Source organism: Argiope bruennichi, chromosome 2 (genome assembly GCF_947563725.1).
Source record: "Argiope bruennichi chromosome 2, qqArgBrue1.1, whole genome shotgun sequence".
Taxonomy (NCBI): Eukaryota; Metazoa; Arthropoda; class Arachnida; order Araneae; family Araneidae; genus Argiope; species Argiope bruennichi.
In genome coordinates, this window is record NC_079152.1 from 119,080,496 (window position 1) to 119,102,903 (window position 22,408).

A 22,408-nucleotide genomic window follows, 5' to 3' on the forward strand; every position below is an offset into this window, starting at 1 on the left:
TTTCACTTATATGGCGAGTAGGACATTATTCTCCCTATTCTGGTGTATGATTGTACAACAGGGGAATTGGATCTACATTAGGCAAAAAATATAGATTTCTTAGTTTAGATTAAGTATTAGCATACATAATTCATTATTTGTACTCTAGATAATATATCAAATGTATTGAAATATAGAAAGAAGTGTGATGAAATTGTAAGTAGCTTCATAACATCAATTCAAAGAGACGTCAGAAAGGAATCCTATCAGAAATATGACGAAGGGTGTAGAAAGCTTGTTTTTTCCACTGAAAGTTGTCAATGGGGTCAATTCACGGTCATGTGTCAGGTACCAAACAAACTGTTTCTGTTCAATTTTCAACCATTCTGCGCATGTCGGGATGTCTGCCGATAACGTTGATGAAACCATTGTTTAGTAAATGTTACGCTAGCTGATCAATTATTAAAAACTTCTGATTTTTTTTTAAAGATATTATTTTGAATTATTTTCCCCAAATTTTCTTAGTTATATAATTTTATTACTTATATTAAAATTTTAATTAGTATTTTCAATGGAATTATTGTTTTTGCATAATTAATTAACATCGCTTTTTAATTCGTTTGGTGCCGCTTTATTCTTTCCTTTCCCACATCCTCCCCCATTTTTTATCCGAAGAATACATTTTGACAAATGACTATGGCAGTGTTTTTGAAAAATTACATATGTTCTTTTTTTACATATTATTTAAATATTATTGAATGTTGAATCTTATAAATATAGTTCTTTTTAAAAATAAATTATTACTCTTAGATAAGTTAATATTTTAAAGCTTATTAACAAAATTATTACATTTTTTTCTTATGTAATGATTTTTATTAGTAGTGAGACTTTGATATTACAGATGTTGAAACAATCTGTAAATTAATTTAAAAAGCTTAATTAGAAAACGCACGTCTACATTTATAACTACTTTCTTTTAAAATTAAATTATAATTTCAAGCATTAAAAAATTATAATTTATTTTTGCAAAAAAGGAAAAATATGAGGAATGTATTAATTGAAACTATTCATAAATTGTTAATTTAATTTAAATACTTTTGTAGAAATTAAAAGAAAAACAAAAGGCACACCGAAGCCAGCACCGAAATACAGTGACAGTGATAACTTAATATACAATCTATGCCGTAAGTTAGAAGGCTGTTTTCTGCAAATTGGCCGGTGGTTGAGTTTAAATATTTTAATGAATGAACATAGTAAAAATATACTTCCATATCTTATCTCGAATCCAATTTTCCAGCTTTCGCCTCCGCTTGATTAGCTTGGCCATCACGATTTATCAAAGCTACAAAGCTGCTGGTCAAACAGTTTTTACCAATGGCCCTCTAGAGCTATTCAACAAATTGCAAGCCGCAATCATCTTCTATTAACGGGAATATTACATCTCAATTATTGAAACTTTATTTGTGTTTTTCGCATATCGACTGTAAAGGATGCTATACTGTGTATACTGTGCTCATTCAAATAAGTTAGACCCGATAAACAAATAAATTTTGCTATTAGTTGAGTTCACTGTGACTGCGCAAGAAGAACTACCTATTTTTGTTTACGTTTTTTTGACAATTGAAGAAGGTGGTCCTACTCAATAGATCAGCCATTTTAAAATAATATGTTGGAAATTTAAACAACATTGATTGATAATTCATAAATTTTTATGCTTTGTTTAGGGTGAGAAATGTAATAACACCATTTGCATTACATTGCGGGTGTTCAAAGTACAAATTAAAATTGACTTTTCGAAATAATGTTTTCTTTCAGAGCTAATATTCCGACCGATTGCATGGAAATGGATTCTCTAAATGAACTGACATTGCCATCTATAGATGAATGTTGTTATACATCATGTTATTGGTAAATTAATATGACTGATTGAGTAACGAATTCTTTTCTTTGTTAAGTTTATTAATGTACTTATTGCATCCTTAATAATTTTATTTTTGCTTGTAGTGAAGAGAATGTTTGGAAATTATGTGAATATGTGAAAAATAACCAGAACAGTTTTTTACCAGCCTGCTATGCCGTTTTTATTTCTAACAGAAATCAAACGGTAAGTCTATAGACCTAATTGTAGTTTTTGTTACAATAAATTTCTGATTCTGAAATGTATGCTATATCGTTTGAGCGGTACTTAAATTTGAACTGCATATTATAAAGAAATGTAAAACTGATAATTAAGCATTTAGTATGCTCCGAATTACAATATGTAAGGCTACATTATTTATATTCTGTTAATCAGTTCTATTTTGTTTTGTTAAGATACATTTTCGCTCAGTTTTATTTATATTTATGTATGTTATTATAAATTATTTTATTTATGTGGATATTTAAAAATGATCTCCAGAAGATTAGTTTTTAAAATAAAATGTTCTTAGACCATAATAAAAGTAACTTAGCATTAATTACAGATTTATTAACAAAGTTATTTTTGTGAAATTTTTAGACTCAATTAGTTTTGATAATTTTTTAAGTAAATTCTAATGCCTTTAATATTGGTGCACATTTTCTATAGTTATACATGACAAAACTTAAAATTTGAAATAGCTTGTATGATTAAAAATTGTCATATTTCTAATATTAATCAGTATAAAGAATAAAATTACAAAATTATAATAACCTTTTCTCAAAGAGTAATTTTGTTTTTTAGTTTCAGTTGTTTGTTTTAGTAAAAAAAAAAGTGTCTTCTATTGAATATTTTCTTTTTGTTGTATTGAATTCTAATTATTACACCTTTGTTTAAAAATGCTTTCAGATTCCCTTGTGGTTTCAAAAGTCCGGAAAGGATGAAAATTATTTGGCTATCTGGGTAATTAACTTTTTTTTTTGCATTTTTTGTTGAAATAGACTAATTTGAATTTTTACTGTATCAATTTAATGTAGAAGAATGTAATACAATTGCTGTTTTTTAAAAAAATATTTTTGGTAAAAAGGGTTCTATGTAATAAAGAAACTCTTGCCCCCCCCACCCACATACAAAAACATGTTTCCTTTTGAATTGTAATTTTTTTTATAAAAAAAAGAGTGATGTAGCATGTAAAAATTTAAAAAAAAAAAAAAAAACTTTGTGTAAATATTACTTATTGGTGCTTTATCTCTGTCCATGCCCTCTTTTATAATGTTCATTGAATGAATGGCCACAAAGGCTTAATTTTTCTTATACAAATTTTTTTATTTAATTATCAAATAACTACCTTTAGTAACCACCTGTTCATCTGTCACATTAATAATTTTAATTTTGTAATGCCAACCAACTTTGATAAACTACATCTTATTACAGTAATGGAAGTATCATTTTTGAATTATACTTGCATAATAAATATGGATAATGTTGATTTGTTAACTTTGCATGTAAAGTGGTAAATAAAATGAGCAATATTTATCCAGTTGTTTAGGCTAAAAGAGAGAGCTGTGTGAAGATTTGTCATATATATATATATATATATATATGTAAACATATTTTAGTTGTTGCATGGCCCAAGAAGAAGAAACTTTTGAAATTTTAAAAACTTTGATTTATTTCGTCACGGGAGGCATACTATGTACAAGAAGTTATAATAAAATTGATGTCCATTTACATCACAGTACATGTGAAAAGAGGCAGAAATTTTTCCCCTCTATCATTTTACTATGAAATTTTTATAGGGATTCCTTTGCCACATGTCAATTTAGGCAAGGGGAATTTAGGTATCTAAAAGAATGTAAACACTAGGGATTTTTATCCCTTCTCTCTGAGTGTGGGAAATGCATCAGTTTTCTAGAGCGCATGTAGAATTAATTTAATAAAAAAGTGGGAATTGGATTAGGAAATAAGGAAACATTTTAGAATGAAATTAATACAGGCTAAATTAACATAAAAATTATGAAGTAGATTGTTTTAAGTTAGACTTTAAAATTTCATAACGTATATGCATATATTGTTACGAATCTGTAGTGTTGCTCCCCAGCATAGTTTCATCATAGGGAAAACTGCTTTACAATCAATTGCCAAATCCTGGAGTTTATTATAGAAGCAGCATCAAATCGCATGTAGTAGTGTGTCAGCTGTTGGATACATCTAAAGCAAGGAGATAGTGGAGAATTGCAGGCATTTGGAGAAACCATAGAGAATATCTAATAGTAGCTAATGGAATAGCTAATTCCTCCTGCTGGATTCTGTCTGGCCATTTTGTGTGCTATGATTGATGTTAGCTACCAATTGCTACTTGTGGGCTACTGTTTGCATTAAGTGTGCTGCTTGTGAATGTCCCGTCTGTGTATTTGTGTCTATGTGTTAATAAACACCGTTGTTTTCTATTGAAGTCTGCAGATTGTTTCTCACAATAAACCCACTACGAGTAAAGCCGGTGACTTTACGGACTTAGTTGAGGAAGTTCCGTAACTATATATATATATATATATATATATAAGAAATGAAGGATGGAGAAGAGTTGGTGACCATTATCAATCTGTTTAACATTGTGAGTTTTCAAATGGTATACAAACTTTGGAAATTGATACCTTTGTTAAGGGTGGGGTACTCTGTGATGATCACCCTCCCTATAGATAATATGTTTTGGAATTTCATATGACATAATGTTTTTGAAATTTCACTAAAAAATGATGGGTGGTGAGGGTGTAGCAGTCATTGATGATATATTTAGTAACCATTAATTTTTCATAAAATTAAAAATTAGCAATATCAGATAAGTGGTTAGGGTTGGGGATTGGTCCTTTTTGTCCATTATTTTAAATATATAGACAGCAGGCTTTTGCTATCTTGTTGTATATTGATAAATATAGTAATGTATTTTCCTATAGAAAGTGTTTGACAATAATACCTAATTATTTGGTAATTTATTCGTGTTTTGTGCATGATTGTAATAATAAACAAGTGTTTAGTTTTAATAATATTATTACATGTATTAGTTTGCAAATTATCTTATTCTAGTCTAAGTGAAGACCATGTCTTAAGCCAAAGCATTGGTTTTGTTAAAATGTTATTTGCAATTAAAAAAACAATACTTTGGTTACTTTGAAATTGTTTGATTTCTGCAAAATGTGATTTTATTAGTTTCATAAAGAAAATATATCATTAACTGTTTGTACGAGCAGATTTGTGGCTGTGACTGTAATTTCTGGAATTTATTCATATAAATATATACTGCAAATTAATCACTGAATATGAGGCATCTTAATATTGTAAGATTTTAATATATAGGTAATATAAAAATCACATCACAATATCTCAATTTTAAATATAAATCATTATATCAGAATTTTTAAAATAAAAATTGTTGTGTTGTCCCCTTTTGCTACTATTTAAGCATTAAGTTGGAAAGTCAATTTAATCCTTTGTCAATTCAGTATAAAGACTACATCTTGAAAAAAAAATTAAATTTTTCTGTGTAAAACAAATTAATACTCATGCATTAAATGAATGTCTAAATATTTTTCCTGTGAAGTAAAGAAAACTCATTCTAGCTCTTTCTACCAAATTAGAGAGTAACAGTTATTTGAAATTGATTTGTATTGATAAATCATGTATTCAAGAGCAGTGTACATTATAGCTGTTACTATGGGTTAAAACATGTTCATTAACACATAAATTCAGAGGGTTCTATGGTATTTCAGATGTAATCCATATAATTAGAACACAATTTGACATTATGAGTTTTATTCCAAAATTACTTTTGAATTTTTAAAAACAAAATAAGATTTAAACAAATATAAAAAGACCTATTATGTATAAAACCCCTTTTTTATATTGTTTTTGTAAATAATCAAATCCACTATAAAAATAATAAGTTTCATTTTAATATTATAAAACTAATTAATATTATAATTTTTTATAAATATAATTATCATAAAAATTTTACTTATTGAAAGGGTATTATTGGGCCACTTTTTATTTGGCAATATTTTGTCCTTGAAATTGCTTAATAATGGTCATTGCAGGTTAGTTTAAGAAGCTCTGTATAATGTTAAAGTGTTCAAATGAACACTTGAATAAAACATGATAAGTGTGGAATTTCTGTAGAAAAATTTATTTTGCTTTACTCATAGTTTTATTTCAATCAGAATATTCTTTGAAGATGTTATAATAATAAATGATTTCTAACACAAATGTAAAAAGAAATATAAACGAAATAAATTTTCAACACAGAGAAATAATGGAGTCATGTTTTTTTTTTTTTTTTAAATCTATACTTATATAAAGCTCAATGTGTGTGTGTTGGTGCTCTACAGCCCAAACCGTTTGACCTACAGTTACCAAATTTTGTACATGTATACCTTGTAGGTCGGGAATGTACACCTGGGGTCTCTTTTTTTGAATTTTCTATTAGAATTTTAATTATTAATTAAGAACTAACTTTCCCACCAAAAAAAATCTTTTCATTTTCCCCATTGCCAAATGAGTAAAGCTTCAGTTTTTATTCCCACGCTAATGAGGCTAGGCTTAAAATTTTTCGGCTGATTATTTCAAACGATTCTGTTTATTTTCTTAACATTTCAGCATTTAAAATTAAACATTGTTAATTATTCGACCTTTGAGATTCATTCTGAAGTACTTTTGAATTAAAATAAAACAGAATAAAGGAAATTACAAATTTCTAATCTGTATAGCGTTACCCCAATTGGCGTATAAAAATTCACACATGCGCATTGTGTTCTGATTGTTGACAACTATTTTCAATTGATGCGGTCTTGATTAAAATTTTTTTTAGGTTAATTGTGTGCTTTTGTAATTAAATTGTATTTATGTTAGTTATATATTTTTTGTATATGCTTATAGTTTTAAGTACATCATGTTTTCAAGTAGTTTTTTTAACTTGTTTCTGACCAATTATTTAAAATGATTCTGTTTATTTTCTTAGTGTTTGATCAAACATTTTTAATTAATTGATCTGCTCATGATGACCTGAGAAAATTTTTTTGACAAATTCTTGAGATATTACATAAATTAAGAAAGACATTCTTTAGTGCCCATAAGGTTTAAATGCTCAGCCACTCTGTTATCAGTAATCATATTATAAAAAAAATGCTTTGTTTCAGTAAAAAATATTATTGCATTAATTGCAGATTAATCCTTTCCACTTTAATTTAAAGCATAAATTCTACAGGAGCTAATAGAAAATTAGAGAGGTGCATATTACATTATGACTGAAGGCCTTTATAATATTATGAGTGAATTATATGACTATCAAAATTTGAAGTTGTAAAATTTTTGGATGAAGAAGCTATTAAAATAGGAATTGCATAAAATATTTAATTATTAAAATTTTAACGAACATTAAGATAGGCAAACTGGCTGGTCACCAAAGGCAGCTAGTTAACAATAAAATTTTAATTCCTAAGCACAAATATATGTATAAATTATATATTATAAAAAAAACATAGCACTACAAAAGTGTTTTTTGTATTATAACTTAATCTCGATACAAATTCAAGATATAATAAATAGAATTTAATAACTTTAACTCACTTTTTTTTTCTTTCAGGATTATCATGTCATATTCATTTACAATTCATGCAATGACAAGGGAACTTTGGTATATGATTTAGACAGTATTTTGCCATTTCCATCTCCTCTCGATGAATATGCAACTATGACATTTCAGTTTGATGCTTGTTTAAAACCCATCTATCATAGGTAAATATATTTTCTTTTTTTTTTATCTTGTTACATTTAACATTTCTGAGAATATACCATCTTAATAGTAAATTTTGATTGAATATACCATCTTATAGAAATTGGCAATTAAACCCATGAGGTATGGGTTTAATTGCCAATTTCTTTTATGCATCCTATTGCTTATATTGACTCAGTTCATGTTAAATTTCTTGTCAATGGTTTAAAATTCATCCTGTTGATGATGAAGTTTGAAAAATGGTATTTTGGTCAAGGTAATTCCCGTATTATCTGTTTACACTTCAAAATTACTAGGTCCATCAGGAGTGGGCCCCATTTTTTAGCTTCATTTATTTTCTAGAATAAAATTCTTTGCAATGTGAATAATATGTATTAATAGCTTTTAAATATTAGTGCTTTGCTTTTTAAGTTTCTCAAAACAAATTTTATTCCTAAAATTTTCATGGCATTAAGCAGAGGCTTTATCTATTTTAGTAAAACCTTTCAGTCATTTGACATAGCCCAAATACTAACAATTTATTAAAAAAGACATTGAGTTTCTCAAACAATAATCAACAGGTTGAAGCTAATTGTAATGGCACTCAAATTGGACACATCGTACTATTTGTACTATGTTATTTCCCTCTCTCTCCCCCAAAAGTACTCTTTATAATTTATTTTATTTTTTAAATTTATAAATGTATTTTATATTATTTTTAATGTTTCCTTGTGTATTTTCTCAATTTTGTGCTTATAAATCTGATTTTATGTAAAACTTCAAATGTATAAATTGGAAGGTTGCTATTTCAATATACTCATCGAGTTAGTGTAATTTCCATATTATAGTTTCTTTGATCTGCTTTTTGTATTTTAATGTTTTGAATCATATTCTGTAATTTAATATATTTTGTAATACATTTTTTTCTGTGCCCCACTTTAATCCATCCTATTCTTTAGTATAATAGTGAAGTGTTTATTCTTTTATTCAGTCAAAATACCATTCTTGTTCTTTTCCTATATATATATATATATATAATATATATATATATATATATATATATATATATATATATATATATACAAAAGTATTAGAATCAAGTTAATAGGAAAAACAAAAATCAAATAAAAATTAAACCAAAAAAATTATTAAAAAATATTAAAAAAGAATCCGGCCTGAAGACTTTTTCAAGGGTCACCCTCAGGCAGTGATTCAAATAAAGGGATTTTTTCTGTGAGGACATACAGACATTAAGTCTAATAATGATTCCTCGTGACCCGAAAATCCCCCGAAATTATGCTCAAGAGATATACCATTTTAACAGAAAGGAAATACAAAATAACAAATTAGAAAAAAACCACAAAGTAAAAATACAATGAAAACAATAACAATAAAAACAAAAACAGCATTAAAATTAAAATTAAAATTAAAAACGAAAAGGCCAGAACATACCTTCCAACAGTGAATGAAACTTTAAACAATCGATTGTGATTTCCTGTTTTTGAAAGTTAACGGTAAATTATGTAAACAGAGGTAGGCACCCAGCGCCATCTATTGAGTGATCCAATATGCAAGTAAATTTCTATTTTTATTTAAGCCAAAAGATTAATCCCAAACCATACCTTGTTTAATTAAAAAATTGACATTACAGTAATTTCTAGGAAAATCATTTTTAATTAAATTTTTAAGGAGGATATTTGATGCTTCAATATAAGAATTTTTATTATTGCAAACCCTTTTGATCCTGTTAACTTGTGAGAAAATTAGATTTTTGAAAATTTTAGAGTTTAGATTGGAATGGTAGTTACATAGTTTTGTTATTTTAAAGTTGAAATCATCCCTTTTATCGTATATACCAACTATTGTTTTATCATTAGCAATTTCGATTTTTAAATCCAGAAAGGTAGCCTCAAGTTGATTTATATTTGTATCTTTTAGAATTAAATCTTTTGGATAGCAATTAGTAATAATATTAGTATTGTCGAAGTTAATCAAAAGTAGGTCATCAATATATCTCCACCCGTTTATTAAATTATATTTAATTATTTTTTTCTCATAGCAATGCAGGAAAATATTAGCTAAAGCACTTGAGAAAGCTGTCCCCATTGGAATGCCCTTGACTTGTTTATAAAAATTAATACCATTAAACACGTAATTTTCAGTAATATTAAAATTACATAACTCAAGCCAGTTATTTTTAGGAATGATATTTTCATTTAAATATTCGTCATATATAAATATTCGTCATATATTGGATCACTCAATAGATGGCGCTGGGTGCCTACCTCTGTTTACATAATTTACCGTTAACTTTCAAAAACAGGAAATCACAATCGATTGTTTAAAGTTTCATTCACTGTTGGAAGGTATGTTCTGGCCTTTTCGTTTTTAATTTTAATTTTAATTTTAATGCTGTTTTTGTTTTTATTGTTATTGTTTTCATTGTATTTTTACTTTGTGGTTTTTTTCTAATTTGTTATTTTGTATTTCCTTTCTGTTAAAATGGTATATCTCTTGAGCATAATTTCGGGGGATTTTCGGGTCACGAGGAATCATTATTAGACTTAATGTCTGTATGTCCTCACAGAAAAAATCCCTTTATTTGAATCCCTGCCTGAGGGTGACCCTTGAAAAAGTCTTCAGGCCGGATTCTTTTTTAATATTTTTTAATAATTTTTTTGGTTTAATTTTTATTTGATTTTTGTTTTTCCTATTAACTTGATTCTAATACTTTTGTATAAATTCATCTGTGTTTTAGAAGTAGCTGCAATTGCGCTCTCTAAATACTATGAAGTTCCTTTTTGGTTTTAGTTTAAATAGGTAATAAATTTTAGTTGCGATTTCGAAACTGTTTTGTTTCGTTTTCATTTTAGTTTCGTTTACAAACTTTTTCTTACTTTAGATTGGTTATATATATATATATATATATATAAGTAACCAATCTAAAGTAAGAAATAGTTTGAAAACAAAACTAAATTGAAAACAAAATAAAACAGTTTCGAAATCGCAACTAAAAATTATTACCTGTTCAAACTAAAACCAAAAAAGGAAAAGGAAAGAAACTTCATAGTATTTAGAGAGTGCAACTGCAGCTACTTCTAAAACACAGATGAATTGATACAAAAGTATTAAAATCAAGTTAATAGGAAAATCAAATAAACCAAATAAAAATTAAACGAAATAAAAAAGAATCCAGCCTGAAGACTTTTTCAAGGGTCACCCTCAGACAGGGATTCAAAGAAAGGGATTTTTTCTGTGAAGGAAATCGAGACAAAGGTCTAATAATGATTCCTCGTGACTTATGAAGTCACGAGGAAGTCCTCGTGAGTCACCCTTGAAAAAGTCTTCAGGCTGGATTCTTTTTTATTTGGTTTATTTGATTTTCCTATTAACTTGATTTTAATACTTTTGTATACATATATGTCTTATATTATTATTTTTTACTTTGAAATGAAAAAAATCATCTAGAAAATAAGTATGATTCTATAACATGAAAGGTTTTAAAGGTTTTTTTTATGACTTTAAATAATAAAAAAATAATAATTAAAAAAATATTTGCACCTGAATGCAAATAAATAGTACAAATTTTGCTGTGAGTATACTGACGCATAAAGACTTTCTTACTTTATGCAATTTACTTTTTTTACTTACTTTATGCAATTTACTTTTTTTACTTACTTTATGCAATTTACTTTTATTACTTACTTTATGCAATTTACAAAATTTAAAACTTTATTTTGCTTTCAAAACTTAAGTAATATCTTGTAGATTCTTGTATAATATATGACCTCTTAAATAATATTTAATCTTCTATCTCTTGTAGAATGTTTTTCAGATCATTTATTCATATTTCTGTGTGAATGCTGCTTGGTGATTTCTTATAGTTAAAAACTACAATTCTTTCAGATCCTTTCGAGTGATACCTGCAGACACATTTTTAAAAGCTTTTGCATCTGATCGCTCAAGAATGAGAAAACCAGATGGTACATGGATTAAAGATCCTCCACCCTATCCTTGTTTATCAACACCAGGTAATTTCTTTTTCATTATTGTATTTAAACTGCTGATACTCTTCACCTTTTGAATTGTTTCTAAATATATAATATGACCTTATTCAAGAATTGTCAAAACTTATATTGTTGAAATAAAATCTTGTCCTGTTTTTAATATGAAGAAAAATACATTTTAAATTTTTTCTTATTTGCTAAAATAAGAAAATAAGCTAAATTTTGAATTAATCAAAATTAAGTCCAATTTTGATTGTTGAATTATTCTTCAAGCTAGCTGTTTTATTTAGTATTATTAAAGCTTTAAATTATTGAAATTTTTTTAATCATTTATGTGTTATCAATATTATCTCTGCTAAAAGGATGCTGACTTGTCATATATTGGTAGACCATTTGACCTAGAACTACAAATTTAGTATAAATTTTGGGGAATAGGAATATGCACCTAAAAAGCAGTTTTATTTTTTTAATTAAAAATTAAGCAGGATTTAGCATTTTCTGCAATTGTTTCTGAAATTATTATTGCTTAAAATGATTTTTTCATTTTAAAATTAAAAAAAAAAACCATGTTTCTAATAATATTTATTTTGTAGTCTTCTAATTTTTTTTCTGAATTTTGATAAGCTTTTAAATATATATGTAATTATAACTCTAAATTTAAATTAAATCCTAATTAATTTTCTAATTTTTATCTTAATTTAACCCATATTAACTTAATTCTAGAATGTTCTTTTATTTCCTGATCCAATTCCACTTTTTTTATTTAATTAATTCAATATATGAGTTCTGTAAAACTGCTTTGATCAGCACTTTCACACGCTTCAAGTGAAGGGATAAAAATCTGTAAAACTAAGCTAATTCTTTGAAAAGGTACCTATATTTCCATTTCTTAAATCTACTTATGTCAAAGAATTTCTATCAGAATCTCATAGTATAAAATCACTGGGGAAAAATATTTTGCGCTTTTTCACTGTTTTGCATTTGTATTGAGATGTGAATGGACGTCAGTTTCATTATCTCTTCTTTCTTGTTGCTCCTTGGGATGGAATAAAGCAAAGTTTTTAAATTTTCAAAAGTATTCCTCTTTTTGACCATGCTAATGCTTTAAAAATATGTTTTAACGTTAAATATATATTGCATAATAATCAACAAACATTTAATCATTGCAATGAAATTAAAATTCTTTTCTATATTTCAATGTATTTTTCAAAACTGAAGAATAAAGATTTTGACTTTATCTGTACAAAAGATAATGTGCTTTATGAAGATGAATTACTTGTAGAATTACATTTTAATAGTACTACACTGTGCCAATAAGTATTTGGACACCCATGCAAATGAAAATATCTGCAATCTTGATCTGCTTAATACTAATGATGCTTTCTGTACTTAAATATCGTGTAGAAAACAGCATGCAAGATATTGCGAAATTCAGAGCTCTCTGACTTTGAGAAAGAAGTAATTGTCAGATATCATAGAAATGACCGATCCTTTAGGAACATATCTAGAGAGTTAAACATTTCAAAATCGACCGTGGATTTTGTGATTTAGAAGTGGAAGGTGAGTGTTGATTGTCAGAATACGCTTCTAACTGGCAGGCCCACGAAACTATGCGATAGAGACTGATGATTACTGTCCAAAGAAATTCAGAAAAACTCTTGGTTTCCATGTTCGTACTTCTGCTCGTAAGCCTTTGATTACAAAATCCAACCATGTTGCTAGGGTGAGGTGGTGCAAGACACATTGATATTGGACCATAGTGAGTTCAGGTTCAGGTGAGTGCAGGTTCTCTGGAATGATGAATTAAGCTTCAATCGCTACCAGTCGGATGGCAGAGTGTCTGGATTTGGTGCATGCGTGGAGAACAACTTTTGCCAGAATGCATTGTGTGTACAGTAAAGTTTGATGGAGGTGGAATTATGATCTGGGGATATTTCTCATGGTATGGAAATATCCCCTTCATCCCAATTCATAATAAGCTCAATGCCATCCCCTCCTCCACTATTCTAGACAACAATGTGCTTCCTTTGCTGCAGCTATTTTATGGATGGATCATTATTATTTTCAGGATGACAACTTCACTTATCATATTGTAAGGTCCACCATGGATTGGTATGATGACAATGAGGGACTGGTCCTGTCCAGAGTCTAGACTTGAATCCTATAGAAAACCTCTGAGATGAGCTGGATCGCTGAATTAAGGGGTTCAAAATCAATGAAAGAACTTACATGTCTTCTTAAAGCAGAGTTGAAGAAAATACTACTATTTATCATCCAAACACTTGTGGAAAGCATGCCCCAGAGGGTTAAGATTGTAATTGCCTCTACCAGCTATTGAATATGAATAAATTATGTTTATCTCTTTTATCAGAGGTGTCCAATTACTTATTGGTAGTTATTATGTCATTGGACTGGATTAAATTTGGAATATACATGTACACAATAAACTGAAGAAAAAATAGGAACAATTTTGTATCTATCATAATATGAGACTTATATATTTTATTCATAAACATTAAGTTATATAAATCATAAGCATTAAGTTATACTGTTCATTTTCAGATTCTAAAACCCTCTGTGCTTTTGTGTTTCCATTAGGATGTGTTTATTTAGTCAAAATGAGAGGAGATATTTATATTTAACAATATGAGCTCGTAACTTAGGGTGTGTGAAAATTGTAAATAACTCATAATATTGTTGGAAAAATATTCTAATTTGCAATGAAATACTTTAGAGCTATTTTTGTTTACTGTAAGAAGCTGAAACATTAAATTATGGTAAACAAATGGAAGATTGCGATTTCTATTTTTAAAATTTGGTAATTCATCTTTTTACAAAACAATAATAATTTTTTTGTAATGAAACTTTTTAAAATTTGTTATTGAATTTTTTAATAACATTTTGAGATTAACAAAGGTAGATAATCTCGGTCACATTTAATGATATTATTCAAAAATGTTCTTGACACTCCTGAAAGCTTTTTCGCCACTTGAAGTTCATGCATTCATGTGCATATATGAATTAAAATAAAATGGCCTGGTTAGAAATGACACAACATTTACATATATCTGGAAAAAGAATTAAGGAAAAAGTATCTAATGCAATGGAAATCAAGATCAAAGAATGACAGAAGAATTGTAGAAATATGCTTATCTTTCCACATCTCGCCACTTAAAACAACTCATTCATCTCACTATCATCAAAAAGTGGTAATCATGGGATGCTGCAATGAGCAGTACATTAGAGATTTTAAACCTTAGCAAGATTCCCCTTGAGCAGCTGGTTATAAAAAGCAGTTAGTTATATGCAATATAAAAGCGAAGAATGCCATTACAACCATCTTTTCCCATGATAGGATTTCTGCTTTTGATTTAGGCTAGTTACCGTAGATCTAATTTATCATATCACTTCATAATGAAATTGATTGGATTGGAAAATCCAAACTTTATTTCCTCCCTTTTTGTTTAGTATTAGTTGATTCTTGTTTCATTGTAGAATCATTGATAATTCTTTCCATAGCTCTAATATGTGCAGTATAATTTACACTTATTATTCTACAATTCTAAAATCATGAGGTTTTGAAGATTCTGCCTTTTCTAAATTTAAATAGGGAAAATAATTGTTTTTATGCTGTAATACTTTTATGAATGTATTATATAACAACAATTGATTGTAGCAAATATTATAAAAACTAGAAGGTGTGTCCATCTAGATGTACTGTTATCTTATTAACTAAATCTTGGTTATGATTGACATATGTTGACTAATGAATGTTGTAAAAAATTTGATCCATATTGGCAGAGTGCTTAAGAAATGAATATAAAACAATTATTTGATGTACATTTTTAATATAGATATATAGTTACAGTAAAAATTTTGTTTCCATGCTCTAAAGTTCACTAACACTGTATAAAAACTAATCATTAAAATTCATTTGAAACAAATAGTAATCCATTAACTGAAGAAAAATACAATACCAAATAAAAGTAATGTCTAAAAAATGTTAACAATAACTTCCATATGAAGTGAGAATATTATGAATCAGCAAGTTTTACTCATTAACTTTTCTGCAATATAACATAAAAAAATGTAACTAGAATATAAAATTAGTGATCCCTTTATTAATTTTTCTACGTTTGTCTTTATTTTGCCCTCTATCATGCAGTTCTCTCATACACAAACTTTTATTTCTCTGAAGTGCAATCTGAATACACAAATTAACGATTTAATTTTGTGTTCATGAACACTCAAATTAAAACTTATAATTAAAAGGGGATTGAAACTAATAGTAATCTACTAATAGAAAAAAAATGCATTACTAAATAAAAACTAAAATTAAAAACTATAACCATGTTAATTTTACCATGTGTATAATTTATAAAGTTATCCTTTTTAGTTAACTTCTTAACTTGATTGGCTTCTTCTTCTTTAGGGATTAATTCTTAATGTGTTCTGTTCTAAAATAGAAGCATCAGATTTGTGAAAGTAAATCTTTAGTAATTAAATTTAACTGAGAAAATAACTGAAAACTATCTTTGTTATAATTTCTTCTGTAAGTTAGGTGCAGATTTTCTAGTACAACATAAAGACTGTTTTAAGTAAATTTATATAGAAAATAATATCTTAAGTTAATCATCATTATATATTACTTATTTATATCAGAATTCTCTTTATTTGAATGAAGTCATTTTTCATGTACAATATTTAACTTAGCATAGTTTGAAGTTAAAAATATCAGTTTCCTTTTCCTTTAACAGTAAAGGCTGAGTTTAAGCTTTCCTTAGACTGGGTCTGAAACATTATCCATATTTTCATACAAGAACTTAATAATCCAATACATATACTTAAGGCTGCTATGGAATAATTTGTTAAATTCTTAAATAGAAGTTTCATGACATTAAAATTTTAGCCATTTTGGTTTGAAAAGGAATAATGATTCAATTTTTTTTTTCATAAGAATTATCTGTAATGCAATTTTGTAATTAAATAGTTTGTTTTAAAACATATTCATGGGTTTCGTTTTTTTGATTTGATGTTCTGGAAATTTCTTAAGCTGTAATCATTTTAACCACAACAACTTAAAAAATGGTCACAACTACTGAGTATGAATCTCTGCCACTGCTTTCATACCCACCCAAGCCTTTTCCTAACCATTTACAATTATATTCAATGATGCATTGGAAATAAGTTGATAGTGTAATATCTTGAGTCTGACCAATCAATAAAAGAGTAGTGTAACAAAACAATTCTTTTATGTATAGCCTTATATATATACGCAAACACAACTTGCCCTTATATAGGCTAATATTATTTACAAAATTCACACAACAGTTGAAAGTTAATCATGAAATAGTTCCTCTATCAATTCGGAGAATAAACACCAAAAAAGCGTTCAACAGGTTGTTAGCTCAAACGGCTACTCCAGAAATCCACCAATCTTTATCAGGTAGATCTTAACTCAGAAACCCAAATCACACGGTGCTTCTCACAAAATCAGGAACACCTTTGAACACTCATGTCTCTCTGACTTCTCCTTAAACGGCTCTTTTCTTCTTCTTTCAAAACATACCACATTTTATTTCTGCCAGATCTCCCCTCTGAATTTCTCATTGGTGAACATGAGTTCATTATCACCCAATAGCCTCACAGCAATGCTTCGTCAGTGGCTTCCAGTCGTTCGTGAGAATGTCTGTTTATGATTCATCTTCGTAGCTGACCCTTTCCGAACACATGTTAATTATATTCAATTCACCGCTAACACCAGCTGAAGTCCACTTGACTTCCACACTTAATGAAAATGGTTGTTGGTGATTGATTGTTCCTCGAAGATGTGTGGAATCCCTTCATAATGGAAAAAAAGTTTAACATCTGGATGATTTGAGGCTCCAGAAGAAGGTTACAGGTTCTCCTTTGAAGATATGATGGATCTGTTTGAAATGAGGAAACACATATATAAGGTTGTTTTGTCTGGATACAAAAAAAAAAAAAATGACTAGACACAATGACTCGAATGGCAAAGAGGATCCCAATATGGCGGTCTGGAGGCACTTAACGATGTGTGGAGCAACAGGTGATGTTGCATCTGGCCGGAATGTCAATTATCATGTGAGGGAAACGTTGCAATTGATATTACTATGCTAATGCTGAGGATTTTTTTAGAAATTTTTTTATTGAAATCGATTTTTGAGTATTAGTTTCCATTTGTTTGAAGTGCTGACTTTTCAAACTTGATTTAATAATTAATTGATAATGTATTAAGTTATGAATTTCTGGCTTAAGAAATATTCTTGTAAATATGCTAAGGAAATCAATTTACATCTGTAGGATTGAAACAGAATTCTTTTATAGAGAAATATTATATCTCCTTTGAAAACCAATTTAAAAATGATTTTAATATGAATGATTTTCTTCTAAAAAGAACAAAGCATAAGTTCTTATTCATTTAAAAAGACTGAGATGTGGGTATATATTGCTTATATTAGATTTTTGTGAAAAAATCCTAAAATACTTTTATGATTTTATGAGATTCATTGTGATATTTGATTTATGTATTAGTAATAAAATGGTATAATTGCTTTTTTATAGAGTCTACAAACAATATTGATGAATTCATCAGCATGGATCCATCTGTAGGTGTTGGAGAAGTCATGAAATTAAATCAATTTTTAGAGAAATTTTTATAATTTTACAGGTTGTGATATGCAAATTATATTTATTTTATTGTAGATAGTGACAGAAAATATATATTTATTTATTACATTTCTTTTGAAATTATTTAATGCTCTTATAGCTTTTGTCTCATTTTTTTATTAAATAACCTGATTTTCAAATTGTTACAAATTTATTTGATTTTGTGACATAATTTTAATGTCTTTGATTAATTTTGAGCTCTAAATTTAAACTTGAGGTTTTAATTTTTTTTTAACATGTGAAAATGAAAATAGATTCTACATGTATAGAGATCGTGTTTACTCTGCAATTTTACAAATAGCATGTTTTTCATATATTTATACAAAAACTGAAAATTCATTCTTTGCCTACTACACTGGTATAGTTTAAAAAAACCAGTTTATTTTTCAAGTAAAACGAAAGTTCCAAATATATAAAGAAGTAATTAAAATGTGTATTATTTTGATTATTTTAATCATTTAGAAAGAAATGTGAAATGCAGCAAAGAAGATTATGCTAATGAACATAAATAAATAGTAATTAAAAGAAAAATGTTTGAAAACTAAAATTTGTTTCAGTTATTTAAAGTTGTCATTGAAGATATAAATAAATCTCAAACAAAAGTTTTTAAAAATAAAGTATTAAAATGAATTAATCCTTTCCGGTAAGATTTAATAATGAAAATGTGTGCATGAAATAACCATTTAATTTTTATTTAAAAAAACTTGTTTCATTTTATAATTTTTGTTGTTACTTATGGCACTTGTCATAAACAAGGCCGCTGATGAAGTTAATGATTTAAGCAAAGTTTGTGCAGTAGCTTCGAAGGGTAAAGACCACTCAGCACCTGACTTTATCTCATATGAAAATTAGAAGTTTGACTTTATCTCATATGAAGATGACATTTACACACTCGCTTGCACAACCCCTTCTTACAGGGGTGCACTTTCACACACCTCACAGATAGAACACAGGGTTAAGAACAACCAGGCCTGAAACAGGACTCGAACCTGGGATGTCCAGATCGCGGGGAAGACGCGCTATCCCTAGACCAGGACGCCGGTCTTATAATTTTAATATGTTGTTCATTAAAATTACATTATTAGTATGGATATTATTATAATTTGTAAGTTCATATTCAACATTTCTTCAAAAAGCTCTAATGACTTCGGATTAGCTTTTAGTTCTTCCAAAATCAGAGCATTTATGCCAGGCACTCCTATACATTTCTGTATTTCAGGCACATTATCTATTTCCCTCCATACTTATGATGGTGTCTCTTCGATTCCAGAACATTCACTGGAATCATTTATTAGTCTCCTAGCGTATCTTCATTTTCTTGATAATATTTCATTTCCATGAATTTCATTATCAATATATATATGCTTAATCATGCTTAATATATGTATATATATATCAGGTAAACATATGCTTATTTATTCTGAATTTTCAGAATCTCTCTAATCATTTTGATCTTCATAGTCTACTTTACTCTTACCCATTACAACATTTATTTCACAACATGTTTTTCCTTTAGTAAAAATATACATTGACCAAACCGATGTTCACTCTGAATGTTTATATGAATGTAATCCCACCGACTAACAACAATTTGAGCATGATTTATATCAAGAAATTCTAACAGTATACAATAGTCATCTATTATATTAATATAAGTGATAAAGAAGTACTGTTGGGTTCAGTACTGCAGAAATTTTAAACCAAATTTATTATATTTAACAATAACTTTAGTTGCATGATGAGCTTAGCTCATCATTGTGCTGTATGGCATGAAAATTCAATGACGAGTTATACTCATCATTTTATTGGAAGGGGTTCTGAGCATTGATTGGAATTGGTATTGAGCATTGATAAAAATAAATATATAAAATAAATAAATAATTCACATCGAATTCTTTTTGCATATTGAGATTTTATATTGAAGCTACAATTTTCTGATTGCAGTATTTCAAATGAATGATGATTATGTCATGAGCTTTAATTTTTTAATTCTCATAATGATGACAAAATTTCTGAAAATATCATGGGTATGATGATTGAATGATGATGAATATGTTAATGATGATTATTTCATAAGTTTTAGCTTTACTTTTTAAATTTTTATAATGATAGTAATTTTTTTTCAAAATATCATGAGTATGATTGAATGATGATGAATATGTTGAATGATGATGAATATGTTGAATGATGATTATATCATGAGTTTAATTTTTATAATGATGACAACATTTCTCAAAATATTGTGGGTAATCATGTTATGATTTATGTGAAAATTTGAAATATGGGCTTCTACTCAATTATCTGTACTGCACTTAATAATATAGATGCAGCTTTTATGTTATTCTTTGTGTTAGTGAGCAAAAAAATAAATTTAAAATCGGTTTCTGTGATAACATTAAAATTACCAGGCTCATATTTAACCACTTTTTCTTGCAAGTTATCCGAATGATTGTGAAACTTTATTTGCAGAGACATATTTTGAATTTCTTCTAGAACATACTGTCACATTCATTACCAATGATGTTTTACATAAAGTGAAAGAACATCATTGTAGTAAATCAGTATATTTATTTGTTCAAATTTTTAATTCTTGTATTTTATCTATTTCCCCCAGAATAATTTTTGTTCACACAATTTTGTAAATTATTTATTAAAATGTTTTGAAATATCATTATTTTAATATATTTAATAGACATCAAATGTTAGTTTCAAGAAAATTTCTAAAAGATTTCAATTTTGTAACTTATTGGCACTGTTGAAGAATGTACAGTAAAATTGTTATCTGTAAAAGTGAAGCTTCCTTTTATAACATGACTTTAATACTTGTAACTGTATCTCTCATGTTTTCTTGCACATCAACATGTTTTGTGTAAATTCAGTATTTTCAATTTGATTCATGTTTTGATCTTAAATATGTAAGTTGCATCTTTTTTGTGTCTCATTATATATTGGACTTTTGAATAAAGTTTACTATCTGTTTTTTTAAAAACTGCATTACACTTTTCTCTTTAGTCTCTTGTAATGATACTCATGTTTCTTAATTATACTCTAGTGCGCTTCCTTTTGTCCAAAGCTAAACTAAATCCACTTTGTGCATGTGGCCCTCAGTAAATATTTTTATGACTACCAAACATAATAAAAATACTGAAAAATTTTTAATAATAGTTTCATGGAATAATTTTTAAAATCCTAATTAAATTTCTGCGTAAATAAAATTCGTGAATAATTGCATTGTTTAAAAGTGCTTCGAAAAGATTTTTAAGCCTTATTAACTGAATTTGAAATAGATTTTGAATACTTTAAATCCTTGAAAGAAAAAAGAACCTAATCACATGGAAATTGAGGTAATTGATGCTTTTCAGTTTTGAAGATAAATTTTGATGAAACTGGGGGCCCAAATTTTACAAATGTTTATTAACCAGGTTTGAAAACACTCAAAAAGTTGATATATGAAATTTTTTCTATATTTGGAGGTACTCATTAGTGGTATTAATTATTTTCGCATATAACGAGATAATAAGTTTCCAGTCTAATCAAGAATAACTCAACATTAATCATGGATCGGGTTTGAAATGAATAATTGCCGACAAGAATCTCTCAAAGTTTGAAAGATGATAGTAGAGAAGAGACGATAAATGTTATGATGGGAAGATTAACTATGCCATTTTCCTTGTTCTTTTTTTACATTGTGTTTTTATGTATGTTTCTATAAAAGTCTATTTTTATTTTGTGGTTGACATGGATCTAGATCTTGTATATTTGTTCCTTTCTATAAAAAAAAAGTCTTCAGTTATCTTAGTGGGTATTCATGTACCATATATCACCTCTACAATGGCCACCACACCACTGCAACATGCAATGATCAAAACTACATTAAAAAAATAACAAGAAAGCATTTAAATTCAATAATTTACTCATGAATATATTTACCTTTGTTTAATATTATATTTGCAGTAGTTAAGTTGTATTTGCTCAAAAATTTCATATTTATTTTAGAGTAGTAGACAAAGAATAAATTATTTTTATTTCTACAATTGCGCAGTAAATCTGTTATCAATTTTCATTGACTGC

The 22,408-nt window shown here is 27.7% G+C and overlaps 1 protein-coding gene across 2 annotated transcripts; it reads left to right on the plus strand.

Annotated features, from left to right (window-relative positions):
• The first annotated feature begins 1,565 nt into the window (after nucleotides 1-1,565).
• On the plus strand, nucleotides 1,566-21,285 carry LOC129961660 (protein N-terminal glutamine amidohydrolase-like). 2 transcript variants are annotated; one of them, XM_056075187.1, is made up of 7 exons: nucleotides 1,566-1,704; nucleotides 1,795-1,887; nucleotides 1,984-2,083; nucleotides 2,786-2,839; nucleotides 7,512-7,663; nucleotides 11,547-11,671; nucleotides 18,233-21,285. In XM_056075187.1, the coding sequence occupies exons 1-7, from the start codon at nucleotides 1,691-1,693 to the stop codon at nucleotides 18,328-18,330; spliced, it is 636 nt and encodes a 211-aa protein (XP_055931162.1). In that variant the 5' UTR covers nucleotides 1,566-1,690; the 3' UTR covers nucleotides 18,331-21,285. The 2 variants fall into 2 exon arrangements, with proteins under 2 accessions (XP_055931162.1, XP_055931163.1); XM_056075188.1 differs by lacking the exon at nucleotides 18,233-21,285 and adding an exon at nucleotides 13,716-13,930 and having other exon boundaries at nucleotides 1,591-1,887.
• The last annotated feature ends 1,123 nt before the right edge of the window (nucleotides 21,286-22,408 follow it).